This window comes from Tupaia chinensis, unplaced genomic scaffold (genome assembly GCF_000334495.1).
Source record: "Tupaia chinensis unplaced genomic scaffold, TupChi_1.0 Scaffold000469_1, whole genome shotgun sequence".
Taxonomy (NCBI): domain Eukaryota; kingdom Metazoa; phylum Chordata; class Mammalia; order Scandentia; family Tupaiidae; genus Tupaia; species Tupaia belangeri.
Genome location: NW_006159978.1, coordinates 44,592 through 58,908, shown reverse-complemented (window position 1 = coordinate 58,908; position 14,317 = coordinate 44,592). Strand labels below are relative to the sequence as shown.

At 40.9% G+C, this 14,317-nt stretch overlaps 1 protein-coding gene across 1 annotated transcript in view; it reads left to right on the top strand.

The window, feature by feature from the left end:
* Positions 1 to 6: 6 nt before the first annotated feature.
* LOC102478637 (serine/threonine-protein phosphatase 4 regulatory subunit 3A) overlaps positions 7 to 14,317 on the top strand; it is a gene marked incomplete at its 3' end in the record, with an annotated part of 58,895 nt that continues 44,584 nt past the window's right edge. Inside the window, exon 1 of the mRNA XM_006155816.2 lies at positions 7 to 259. Within this exon, the coding sequence (XP_006155878.2) occupies positions 118 to 259 (142 nt within the window). The remainder of the gene's footprint in view (positions 260 to 14,317) is intronic.

Below are 14,317 nucleotides of genomic sequence, written 5' to 3'. Positions count from 1 at the left end.
AGTGAGGCTCGGGAGCCCTTCGCTTGCGGGCGCCCTCCCGTCTCGGTCCCCGCCTTTCCTGGACCCCCTTCCTGGGCGACTCCGGCGGGGTCCCCGCCCCGGCCCCCGGGAGGCACCATGACCGACACCCGGCGGCGGGTGAAGGTTTACACGCTCAACGAGGACCGGCAGTGGGACGACCGGGGCACCGGGCATGTGTCGTCCGGCTACGTGGAGCGGCTGAAGGGCATGTCCCTGCTTGTCAGGGCCGAGAGCGACGGTAAGCAAAGCGCCTCGCGGCGGGATCCTGCCCAGTCCAAGGCCTTGGGCCACCTCCCTGCTTTGGGGACAGTGGCGCTTGACCCCTGAACTTCGTGGGGGACAGCAGGAACGCGGAGCGACAGCCACCTCCGGGGAGGGCGGGCCACAGGTCCCCCGGGCCTCCGAGAGGTCCATGCAGAGAGCTCGAAATGTGCTTTTTCTCCCCTTGCCTGTTGGCAGTTTGGGTACGGGTTGAGGCCAGCACGTTTGAGCTCTGACCCCCGGTTGAGTAGAGAGATTGAGGACCTGGGGTCGCGAGCGCGGATTGTCCTGTACCTTTGCACTCGAGTGACCTTGAGAAAAATCCAGTCTTCTGCCTTAGTTCACCCATCTGTAGAGCAGGCATGAAACTTTGCTTGGAGCGAAGAAAGTTCTTAGTTGTTTCACACTGAGAAGAACATTGTGCTGTACCTTTTAAAACCTTTTCTGTTTCAACGTCTTTCGCTACATCTTTCTGATCCTGTTGCAGGTTGGCAACACGCGGAAAAAATGCTGCTTTTGTCTTGCGAAGATTGTGTCCATCATTGTTGGTTGTATATATATATTTTTTGTAGTAATGCAGAGTTTTGTGTGTTGTTTCCGTGTATAAATACCCTGCAGACTCGGAATCATTTTATTCCAGGTTTTTTGATTGCTTAAAGTATGTTCATAATTAGGTTCAGTTAACAGGTGGGGAAAAGTTGGCAGATATTTCCAATCTGCCCTAGTATCAACGCTTCACATATTTTGAAACCGCCCTCAAGGTTCAAAGACCAAGTTGTTTGGAAAGAACAGTGTTTTGCATTTTAAAAGATTTTTCGTTTGAGGGTAGTGCCGCTCTTTTTGGTGACATCTGGTGACTTTCACTTAGAGAAAAAAATGTTCTGTGTAAAACTGTTTCCAAGGTGTTTTTCTTATGAATGTGAAAGTAGTAATCCAACCTGTGTTGTTACGTAAGTTTATAATTTTGGAGTAGCTAACTGTATATGCTCATTTATTATGCGTGTGATCATTCGGTATCTGAATTATTATAAGCTCATTTCAAGGACTTTTCTTCATTTGGATTCTACTTTGAACTCCAATTCATAGAAACAACTCTCTGATTAAAGGAATGCTAGGAATATTGATATTTGATTTAAATTGAAAAAAAAAAAAAGATTGGAGTAACCTTATTTCATTTTGAATGTTTAAAAAAGTTTTAAGTATGTTGGGTGCAGTGTTCAGAGACCAAGTCATTCTTTGCCTTTTAAAATGCAACTTGACTCTGAAGTATTAAATTGCTTTTGTATGTGGCTGTCATGTAGTAACCTACTCTACCTCTCCATCTTTGTGCATTTGGAAAACTACATGATTACCAATTTGGTTATGGGCTTTAGGTTCATTTAGCTTCTTTTTAGATGAAGATGTGTAGATTAGAAGTCAAGTCTTTGAAAATTTTGTATTAAAAATGTGTATAACTTTAATTCTTATTATGTATTTGATTCATTTTGCAAACTCGGTTTTTAAAAATATTTTTAAGCATTAAGGCTTAATGTTATTCTACCAGGGAATCTTACTCTCCTAACATGATGATACAAGAAACTTGTTTGTTTTGTTCTAGGGAATGTGGTCTTGCTGGAGAGACAGAGACAGAGGGAGAGAAGAAGTCAGAAAATTATCCCCTGAGGGCAGGGTGGCTACACTGCAGTCCCTTTCTTCCATTTTCCTCTCAGGATTTTGGGGCATGCACACAAATACCTAGTGTGATTTTCTAGCTACTGGGTCTGGGACTCAAACTGCATTCAGCCATATGGTGTCTAGATGTCTTAACCTCCGAGCCACCTACCTGCTGGCCCCAAATAATATGTTTTCTTCTCCTCCCCCCATATTTTTTGCCACTTTGGAAATAGTCCCTAACCTTCTTTCCTCCATTTGGGAGGTTAGGGGTTCCGCCAGAAAGTACTTTGGATGGATAAAATAGAATGGTTCTAATTTTTACCTAACAGGGATAGAGAACTGAGCTAAATTGCTGATGGGTTCTTATAAATTTAAATTGTAAGGAAAACTAAACCCAAAGAATGGTCTTAGAAAAATTTCAAGATGCTTGTGAAATATTGTAAGTAATCTTTAGTTTGATGATTTTTTCCCTCTTTTTTTTTTTGAGAATTATTAACTTTATTTATTTATTTCAATTTGACTAGAGAGGGATAGAGTGAAAGAGAGGGAAAGTGAGAAAGCAAGCCATCAGGTCCGGGACTCGAACTGTGATTGGCCATGTGGGAGTCCAGCTGCCCCAACCACTATGCCACCTTCTGGCCCCTGATGATATTTTTTCTAACAGGAAAGCTCCAAATAGGGATAGTGATTGCCAAAATAACAATCTTCTGATGTTGGTGCTGTTATTAACCTTATTTTACAGATAGGTTTGAAATGGAGGCTAGGAAACAGCATGATTGGCAATCAAATTGGAAGTAGTTGTCTGTATTTGGTTTAAAAATCTAGCCTATGGATTAAACTAATATTATCATTAATGGCTTACTGTATATTTTAAACTCCCATTTTGCTACTTGCACTTGCTGCTTTATTCTTAGCTTCAAGGTTTATTTCAAAGAAAATGAGAATAATTTCTAGCCTATAAGTAATTAAAATTATAGTTAATCTCCTCCTGTACATGGGATATTTGTGTTGACTGCTAGTTTGGGTCACTAATTATTTGTACCAGTAATGCCTGTTGCATTATTTCATGTTTCCCCCATTATTCATGGCAGGATCATTGAAGTTCCCCCCCCCCCCTTTTTTTTTTTTTGTAATGAGAAAAATAGAAAGTATTTCTGTTTTTTCCATAAAGTGAGCCATTTATCCAACAGCAACTTAGAATTACTGATTTGGAGGACTAGCAGATAGCATAATGGTTATGTCACTGACCTCCCACATGGCCTGCTGTGGTTTGAATCCCAGATCTGGTGTCTTTAAAATCATGCTGGGCACATGTACGTACATGCCCATGTTCTCAGGAGGAGAAGGCCACCTCCCTGGGAGGGTGATTTCTTACTTTCCCTCTCACTGTCTCTGTGTCTCTCTGGCGAGCACATGTGTCCTATGACAAAAACCTCATTAAAATTTTTTTTTAATGAAATTAATATTTTTTCATACTTGGACTGTACCTAGTCCTTGTGTTTTAAGTCAGTATGTGTATGTGTGTGTCTGTCTGTCGTTTGAATTTTAAATCAAAGACATTGACTATATAAAGACAAACTCTGCTTTTCCCCCCATGATCTGTAGACTTTCAGAATTTTTCTTTAAATCAGTGTTTAATGAACTTTTGAAATATTTCATAGTTTATAAGACAAATAAACTTTTGTGGGATGTTAACTGTCCACTTTAGAAATAGACTGTTATCTCCCAGTTCAGCTAATTTTTCTGAGAAACTGCCCAGTGTTAGGTGATAGGAGCTTTTTTTTTTCTTTTTTGAGAGGTTTTTGCTATAGGGCGTGTGCACTCACCAGACAGAGAGACAGAGAGAGAGACAGACAAGGGAGGAAGAGGCTATAATAATGCTATCTCGACTGTAGGCTTGGTTCTTATTGGGGAAACTTGCTCATCTAGAAATCAGGAAGGCAGATTCTTAATATATGTGCTTGTGGCCTCCATGTTACAGACAGATCTGTCTAAATAAGTATGCCCAAATGGGTTAGCAAACCTGCAACCTGACTTGCATTGGATGAAGGGGATGTCTCACCCAGCTACTCTTTGCCCATCTCCTGGATTATTTCTTCACTCAGTAGGTTCCTCCTGGCAAAGTAGGTTGTAGGAACACATCCTTTTCTTTAATGAGATATACTACCTTATTTCTTTCAGGTTGTATGGTAGCCATGTATCAGCAAAGTCCCATTTTCCAGTAAAGGTTATTTAGTGTTTTTGTGTTTTTTTCTTATTTCAACTTTGTTGTACTGTTAACTTGTTGAAATAAGGACAGTAATGTCACTCTTGAATTAATGGAGTGGTTAAGAAAGCTAGATCCCACCTGGCCCACCATTATTTGAATCCCAGTATTGGCAGCTTTTTTCTTTTCTCTTCTTTCTTTCTTTTTTTTTTTTTTGGAGAGGTTTTTGCTGTAGGGCGTGTGCGCTTGCCGGACACACAGAGAGATAGAAAGTGAGAAATCACCCCCCAGGGGGGATGGCCACCCTGCAATCCCTTCTCCATTCTCTCGGGATCTTGGGCGCACACGCGCCCGGCATGAGTTTAAGCCACCGGGTCCGGGATGCGAACCGCGGTCGACTACATGGGAGTCCAGCGACATAGCCATTACACTAACTGCTGGTCCCATTAACATTGACAGCTTTAAAAAAACACCAGGCACATGTGCATGTATGCCCCAAGTCCCAGTAGAATTAAGAAATAGAGAAGGGATTGTGGTGTTACCACATGCAAATTAGGGGAGTGCTTTTTCTTTTGGGGCAGGGCACGTACCCTCTGACATTTTATATTATGTGTGTGTGTGTGTGTGTATTTTAAATATTCCTTCTTATTTGTGTTCAGATCATTCTTTTTTCCTTGATGGTTTTTGTCAGTTTTTAAATGGATAAACTAAGGAAATTGGAATTTCTGTTCATACTGAGAAGTATCTTTGAACATAAAATTATATCCATGCTTTTTATTTTGAAGTACTTGCCAAACATTAATGTTCTTAGGTTTATCTATTTATTTCTTAGGTTTGATTTTTGTGAGCAGAGGGAGGGAAGGATTCAAACTATGTTTGGCTATGCAGGAGCCAGCTCCCTACGCACAGGGTTTAACCATTGTGCTACAGGACTGGCCCTATGCTTAATTTTATAAAGTATTTTTTATATTTCAAAGTAATTTTATCTTTTATCTGACTTGACTATTTCAGAGCTAGACAGGTTAAATTCTCAGTTACTTGGGGCATGTTTTGTTCATTGCCAGCTATTGGTAAAACTAATCCTGTGTTTCTGCCTTTTGATACAGCTCTGTGTTGGTTGCAGGTGTGTCTGCCTTTGCCCCTGCTATAATGAGAAAGAAGGTCAGAACGCTTTGAGGAAAAAGCTTTTTTGGGGGTGGTCTAGCGTGGTAAGAGAAATGAACAGTTAGCATCCTTTTTTTCTTTTTTAGGGAGGTTTTTGCTATAGGGCGCGTTCGCTCGCCAGAAAGAGAGAGAGAAACAGAAAGTGAGAAGTCACCCCCCAAGGGGAATGGCCACTCCACAATCCCTTCTCCTCCAGTCTCCTCTTGGGATCTTGAGCACGCACGCACACGTGCCCAGTGTGAGTTTAAGCCCCCAGGTCTGGGACTCAAACCGCAGTCAGCTACATGGGAGTTCAGCAATTTAGCCATTACGCTAACTGCTGGTCCCCAGCATCATTTTTTTTTTAATTATTTTTTTCATTGCTATTTTTATAAGTCTGTAAGTAGTATAGAATCTTACATTCAGTAAGCAGACCAGATGTATATTTAGAATTCAGTGTTAGTACTGAAATGTTTCACTTCAGAAAGTGTTTTGAAACACTTTTTATAATATATACACCATTTTTCTGTTTAGAACATTAATAGGCATAAGGTGGGGCCAGCAGGCGGCGTGGTGATTGAGGCGCTGGACTCCCAGATGGCCAGCTGTGGTTCCAGTCCTGGACCTGCGGCTTGCTTTCTCACTTTCCTTCTCTCTCTTTTTCTCTCTCTGATCACATTTAAATAATAATGGATAAAATTAAATAAGTAATTTTTTTAAAAAAAAGAAAATTAGTAGGCATAAGGTAATGGAACCCTTACCTGTTGAAGATGAAAGTTTGGAGCTGGTGGCCAAAGAATTTGAGTGCAGTGGAGGCTTGACTCAGATGTGGTACTTACTTTTTTTCTTTTTTTAAGGTTACTATATGGTGCGTGCACTTACTGGAGAAAGAAAGACAAAAGGAGAAATCTCCATTCTCTCCAGAATTTGGGTGCATATGCACCCAGTATATTTTTCAATCCGTCCGGTCTGGAACTTCACAGTTGACCATGTGGGATCCAGCCACCTTAACCACCACGCCACTGGTTAGCCCTGGTGTGGTTCCTTAATATAATGCTACCAGTTTTCTTGTTTGTTTCCTTGGTCTTCATTTAAGTTTTCAAATGCCATTGTGTAAACTGTTAACCAAAAAAATCAGGAAAGACAGTCTTGGAAATAGACCTACTTTACATTTAAAGCATACATTGTTCTCCCAGATTTTTATTCCAGGTAAAATTTGGGGTTCCATTAACTCAGCCCCCCAAAATGTTATTTATTTATTTATTTAAAAAAATTTTGGAGAGGTTTTTGCTATAGGGCACATGCACTCTCCAGAAAGACAGAGACAGAGAGACAGAAAGCGAGAAATCTCCCCTCCCCAGGGGTGATGGCCATGCCACAATCCTTTCTCCATTCTCCTCTTGGGATCCTGGGTACGCGTACATGCACATGCGCCCAGTGTGAATTTAAGCCACCGGGTCTGGGACTCAAACCATGGGAGTTCAGTGATGTAGCCATTATGCCATCTGGTCCCAAATTTTATTTATTTATTTATTTATGTATTTATTTATGGAGAGGTTTTTCACTATAGGGCGCGTGCGCTCGCCAGACAGACATAGAGACAGAGACACAGAAAGCGAGAAATCACCCCCCCCCCCGGGAGGAGGGCCACGGAAGGCCACCTCCCTGGGAGGGTGATTTCTTACTTTCCCTCTCACTGTCTCTGTGTCTCTCTGGCGAGCACATGTGTCCTATGACAAAAACCTCATTAAAATTTTTTTTTAATGAAATTAATATTTTTTCATACTTGGACTGTACCTAGTCCTTGTGTTTTAAGTCAGTATGTGTATGTGTGTGTCTGTCTGTCGTTTGAATTTTAAATCAAAGACATTGACTATATAAAGACAAACTCTGCTTTTCCCCCCATGATCTGTAGACTTTCAGAATTTTTCTTTAAATCAGTGTTTAATGAACTTTTGAAATATTTCATAGTTTATAAGACAAATAAACTTTTGTGGGATGTTAACTGTCCACTTTAGAAATAGACTGTTATCTCCCAGTTCAGCTAATTTTTCTGAGAAACTGCCCAGTGTTAGGTGATAGGAGCTTTTTTTTTTCTTTTTTGAGAGGTTTTTGCTATAGGGCGTGTGCACTCACCAGACAGAGAGACAGAGAGAGAGACAGACAAGGGAGGAAGAGGCTATAATAATGCTATCTCGACTGTAGGCTTGGTTCTTATTGGGGAAACTTGCTCATCTAGAAATCAGGAAGGCAGATTCTTAATATATGTGCTTGTGGCCTCCATGTTACAGACAGATCTGTCTAAATAAGTATGCCCAAATGGGTTAGCAAACCTGCAACCTGACTTGCATTGGATGAAGGGGATGTCTCACCCAGCTACTCTTTGCCCATCTCCTGGATTATTTCTTCACTCAGTAGGTTCCTCCTGGCAAAGTAGGTTGTAGGAACACATCCTTTTCTTTAATGAGATATACTACCTTATTTCTTTCAGGTTGTATGGTAGCCATGTATCAGCAAAGTCCCATTTTCCAGTAAAGGTTATTTAGTGTTTTTGTGTTTTTTTCTTATTTCAACTTTGTTGTACTGTTAACTTGTTGAAATAAGGACAGTAATGTCACTCTTGAATTAATGGAGTGGTTAAGAAAGCTAGATCCCACCTGGCCCACCATTATTTGAATCCCAGTATTGGCAGCTTTTTTCTTTTCTCTTCTTTCTTTCTTTTTTTTTTTTTTGGAGAGGTTTTTGCTGTAGGGCGTGTGCGCTTGCCGGACACACAGAGAGATAGAAAGTGAGAAATCACCCCCCAGGGGGGATGGCCACCCTGCAATCCCTTCTCCATTCTCTCGGGATCTTGGGCGCACACGCGCCCGGCATGAGTTTAAGCCACCGGGTCCGGGATGCGAACCGCGGTCGACTACATGGGAGTCCAGCGACATAGCCATTACACTAACTGCTGGTCCCATTAACATTGACAGCTTTAAAAAAACACCAGGCACATGTGCATGTATGCCCCAAGTCCCAGTAGAATTAAGAAATAGAGAAGGGATTGTGGTGTTACCACATGCAAATTAGGGGAGTGCTTTTTCTTTTGGGGCAGGGCACGTACCCTCTGACATTTTATATTATGTGTGTGTGTGTGTGTGTATTTTAAATATTCCTTCTTATTTGTGTTCAGATCATTCTTTTTTCCTTGATGGTTTTTGTCAGTTTTTAAATGGATAAACTAAGGAAATTGGAATTTCTGTTCATACTGAGAAGTATCTTTGAACATAAAATTATATCCATGCTTTTTATTTTGAAGTACTTGCCAAACATTAATGTTCTTAGGTTTATCTATTTATTTCTTAGGTTTGATTTTTGTGAGCAGAGGGAGGGAAGGATTCAAACTATGTTTGGCTATGCAGGAGCCAGCTCCCTACGCACAGGGTTTAACCATTGTGCTACAGGACTGGCCCTATGCTTAATTTTATAAAGTATTTTTTATATTTCAAAGTAATTTTATCTTTTATCTGACTTGACTATTTCAGAGCTAGACAGGTTAAATTCTCAGTTACTTGGGGCATGTTTTGTTCATTGCCAGCTATTGGTAAAACTAATCCTGTGTTTCTGCCTTTTGATACAGCTCTGTGTTGGTTGCAGGTGTGTCTGCCTTTGCCCCTGCTATAATGAGAAAGAAGGTCAGAACGCTTTGAGGAAAAAGCTTTTTTGGGGGTGGTCTAGCGTGGTAAGAGAAATGAACAGTTAGCATCCTTTTTTTCTTTTTTAGGGAGGTTTTTGCTATAGGGCGCGTTCGCTCGCCAGAAAGAGAGAGAGAAACAGAAAGTGAGAAGTCACCCCCCAAGGGGAATGGCCACTCCACAATCCCTTCTCCTCCAGTCTCCTCTTGGGATCTTGAGCACGCACGCACACGTGCCCAGTGTGAGTTTAAGCCCCCAGGTCTGGGACTCAAACCGCAGTCAGCTACATGGGAGTTCAGCAATGTAGCCATTACACTAACTGCTGGTCCCGCTGGTCCCCAGCATCATTTTTTTTTTAATTATTTTTTTCATTGCTATTTTTATAAGTCTGTAAGTAGTATAGAATCTTACATTCAGTAAGCAGACCAGATGTATATTTAGAATTCAGTGTTAGTACTGAAATGTTTCACTTCAGAAAGTGTTTTGAAACACTTTTTATAATATATACACCATTTTTCTGTTTAGAACATTAATAGGCATAAGGTGGGGCCAGCAGGCGGCGTGGTGATTGAGGCGCTGGACTCCCAGATGGCCAGCTGTGGTTCCAGTCCTGGACCTGCGGCTTGCTTTCTCACTTTCCTTCTCTCTCTTTTTCTCTCTCTGATCACATTTAAATAATAATGGATAAAATTAAATAAGTAATTTTTTTAAAAAAAAGAAAATTAGTAGGCATAAGGTAATGGAACCCTTACCTGTTGAAGATGAAAGTTTGGAGCTGGTGGCCAAAGAATTTGAGTGCAGTGGAGGCTTGACTCAGATGTGGTACTTACTTTTTTTCTTTTTTTAAGGTTACTATATGGTGCGTGCACTTACTGGAGAAAGAAAGACAAAAGGAGAAATCTCCATTCTCTCCAGAATTTGGGTGCATATGCACCCAGTATATTTTTCAATCCGTCCGGTCTGGAACTTCACAGTTGACCATGTGGGATCCAGCCACCTTAACCACCACGCCACTGGTTAGCCCTGGTGTGGTTCCTTAATATAATGCTACCAGTTTTCTTGTTTGTTTCCTTGGTCTTCATTTAAGTTTTCAAATGCCATTGTGTAAACTGTTAACCAAAAAAATCAGGAAAGACAGTCTTGGAAATAGACCTACTTTACATTTAAAGCATACATTGTTCTCCCAGATTTTTATTCCAGGTAAAATTTGGGGTTCCATTAACTCAGCCCCCCAAAATGTTATTTATTTATTTATTTAAAAAAATTTTGGAGAGGTTTTTGCTATAGGGCACATGCACTCTCCAGAAAGACAGAGACAGAGAGACAGAAAGCGAGAAATCTCCCCTCCCCAGGGGTGATGGCCATGCCACAATCCTTTCTCCATTCTCCTCTTGGGATCCTGGGTACGCGTACATGCACATGCGCCCAGTGTGAATTTAAGCCACCGGGTCTGGGACTCAAACCATGGGAGTTCAGTGATGTAGCCATTATGCCATCTGGTCCCAAATTTTATTTATTTATTTATTTATGTATTTATTTATGGAGAGGTTTTTCACTATAGGGCGCGTGCGCTCGCCAGACAGACATAGAGACAGAGACACAGAAAGCGAGAAATCACCCCCCCCCCCGGGAGGAGGGCCACGCCCTTCTCCTCTCAGGATCTTGGGCACACACGCACATGGGCCTGGCGTGAGTTATAAGCCACCGGGTCCGGGACGCGAACTGTGGTCGACTACATGGGAGTCCAGAGACATAGCCATTTCCCTAACTGCTGGTTCCCACCAAATTTTATTTATTTTAAGAGGGGGAGGAGAGGTACTTTGACAGGGTCTTACCATGCTAGCTAGGATCTTCCTCCTAGCCAGTCAGGGTCACTGGCACACATGGATGCACCTAATGTGTTTAGGTTGATCCAGGAACTAAACCTTGATCCTCCACATGGCCTTCAGTACTACATATCAGTACACCGCTCTGGCAGGGCAGTAAGTAATTTTTTTCTTTCTTTCTTTCTTTCTTTCTTTCTTTCTTTCTTTCTTTTTTTTTTTTTTAATTTGCTTGTAGGGCACATGCATTCACCAGAGAGAGAGAGATAGAGAGAGAGAGAGAAAGAAAAGAGAACAAGTGAGCAAGCAAGCAAACTGCCAGGTCTGGGACTTGAACTGGTTAGCTGTGTGGGAGTCCAATGCCTTAACCATGATACCATCTGCCAGCCCCAGCCAGTTTTGAAGGTGTTTTCTATAATGAAACACAGCAACTTAAGTATTGATAAGAACAATATATTGGAGAAGCTGAGAGGATGAGCTGTTTACTTAAGAATGACAGGGCTGGAGCTGTTCATTCTGAAATCTTTCAGTATTTATTCAAATCAGAACTGAGGTCAGAATCGATGATTTTTAGCCTCCAATTGCCCCATATCACTACTATGCTATTAGAATCTAATCGACTAGTTGATTGCTTAATATTGAAGACAGAACAGAGAACAATAGAAACTATATACTAACACATTTCTCTAGCGAAAGGACATGAAATCTTTCAAACAAGTGAATTTTCTAATTAAATAAAACTGTGTGCCAGAAGTTTTAAAATACCAGCAATTTTCATGGATTGTTTACTGAATATATACAATTTTTTTAAGAATTCTTTAATTTTATATATATTCATTTAAATATTTTAATTTGACAGAAAGTGAGAAAGCAAGCCGCCAATTCCAGGACTTGAACCGTGGTTAGCCATGTGGCAATGTCCAGCGCCTTAACCACCACACCACTTGCTGGTCCCAACTGAATATATTCTTTTTTTTTTTTTTTTTGGAGAGGTTTTCGCTATAGGGCACGTGCGTTCGCCAGACAGACAGACAGAGACATAGAGACAGAAAGCGAGAAATCACCCCCCAGGGGGGATGGTCACGCCGCAATCCCTTCTCCTCCATTCTCTCGGGATCTTGGGCACGCACGCACACGCGCCCGGTGTGAGTTTTAAGCCACCGGGTCCGGGACACGAACCGCGGTTGACTACGTGGGAGTCCAGCGACATAGCCATTGTGCTAACTGCTGGTTCCCAATATATACTATTAATAGAATGCTTTTTCTTTTCTTTTTTTTTTTTTCTTTGAATTTGTATTTTTTATTTAAATTTGTCTTAAGGATAGTCAGGTGAAACAGTGGGAGTAGAGAAAGAATAAAGGAATCTGTAACTAGCTGTGATCAGTTGATTGTAAGCACTGCACTTGGACTACCACCTTTTCTAAATGTTATAATGAACCTGTTAGCCTTTCACTTGTATGTTTTACATAGTGATTAATATTCATATTCCTACTATTCAGTACTACAGTAATGTCAGTGACATGGTAGTTAGGATCATACATTAATAATGAAGTGTTGAATGTAGGTTGTGTATTAGATATTGGAGTAGGTTCTTAAATATAAATTTTCAGTTTATACACGTAGCAATCTTCTGAGGTAAGTATTATTTTTCCTAATCACAAATCTTGGTGTACTCATTCTTTGATTAGTCTAGTGGTCCTTTTTTTTTCTTTTATTTTTCTTGCACCCAGTCAAAAATTAGATTTTTTTAAAGTGTGAGTCCTTTCAATTTTGAAATACTTGTACCATGCACTAGTTTTGAATTCTCTGACTTAGGCTTTTTGCTAATGGTTTCTCGTTCTGCACTACTATCTAGCTACCCTTCTCTTCCCAAGCTCCAGTAGTGTTTTGGTAAGTACTGACAACAGGACACCAAAAAAGGCCCTCACATTTCATTTTATAGGAGGAACCAAGATATGCCATAGGGAGGGAACATTTATACTCGTATAAATTGAGAATCCTCAAACACATATTCAGTGGGGTTGTATTGATATTTACCATATTAGAACTTAAAAAACATTTATCAATTCACTTAAAATTTATAATAATTACTGTAACATTACATGTCAACAAAACACATTTTTAAGAAAAATAACAGAACAATTCAGTAAGAAGAGTTTCTATATTTGTACGAATTTCTGATGTCTGGTTTACTGTTTTTTTGGTTTTTTTTTTAAGAATTATTTTAACTTTATTTCAATTTTACCAGAGAGGGAAATTGAGAAAACAAGCCCCCAGGTCTGGGATTTGAACTGTGGTCTGCCATGTGGGAGTCCAGCACCCTTAAACCACCACGCAACCTGCCAGCCCCTCTGGTTTACTTTTTAGAAACTAGGAATATTCTTACCTGCTTGGCATTCAGTCTCTAAACTCTGTGATATAATTAAGAATTTAAAAGGTGGCCTCTGGGCCAGCAATTGGTATGGTAGTTAAGAAACTGGCTGGACTCCCGGGACCAGCAGATGGCATAATGGTTATGTACTCCATGTACTCCATGTAGTCGACTGCGTTTCGAGTCCTGGACCCAGCAGCTTAAAACTCACGCTAGCATGTATGCCCAAAATCCCGAGAGGAGAATGGAGGAGAAGGGATTGCAGTATGACCATCCTCCTTGGGGGGGGGGGGGTCTTGCTTTTTGTGTCTCTCTGTCTCTCTTTCTCTGTGTCTCTGGCCAGCACACGTACTCTATAGGAAAAAAAAATCTCTCTTAATAAAATAAAATAAGACTGGATGCCCATGTGGTTGACTATGGTTTGAGTCCTGGACCCAGTAGCTTGAAAATCATGCCAGGCATGTATGTGCCCAAAATCCTGGGAGGAGACTGAGAGATTACAACATGGCCATCCTGATTTTTTTTTCTTTTTTATTTTATTTTATTTTTTTTTACTTTCCCTCTCTTTCTGTCTACAGCAAGCACACACCCTATGGCAAAAATGTTTTTAAAAAAAATGGGCCAACTAGTGGCATGGTTGTTAAAGTAACTGGATGGTTTACTGGGTAAAAGTCTGGACCCAGTGACTTGAAAAACACACTGGGTGCATGTGTATGCGTGCCTGAAATCCTGCCAGGAGATTGAAATGGAAGAAAAGGGTTTGCAGTGTGACTATCCCCTATAAGGGTGCTTTCTCTCTCCCCCTCTCTCCCCTCTCTTCCCTCTCTCCCCTCTCTCCCCTCTCTCCTTCCCTCTCCCTCCCTCTCCCTCCCTTTCTTCCTCCCCCTCCTTTTCTCCCTTCACCCCCACTCCCTTACTCCCTCTACCCCCTGCATGAGCACACACACTGCCAAATTTTTTTAAAAGCAAAGAACTCCTTATAATAATATTATTATGAAGATAGTTTTGACTTCGTAGAACCGTTGGTATCACGAGATCACACTTTGAAAACAACTGGTATGGAGACTGTAGTTTTCTTGCTGTTACAGAAACTGATAATGAAAACTACTCATATACCTTGGCATCTGTGTGAATGTGTAGGCTAATTCCCCAGAAGAACTGT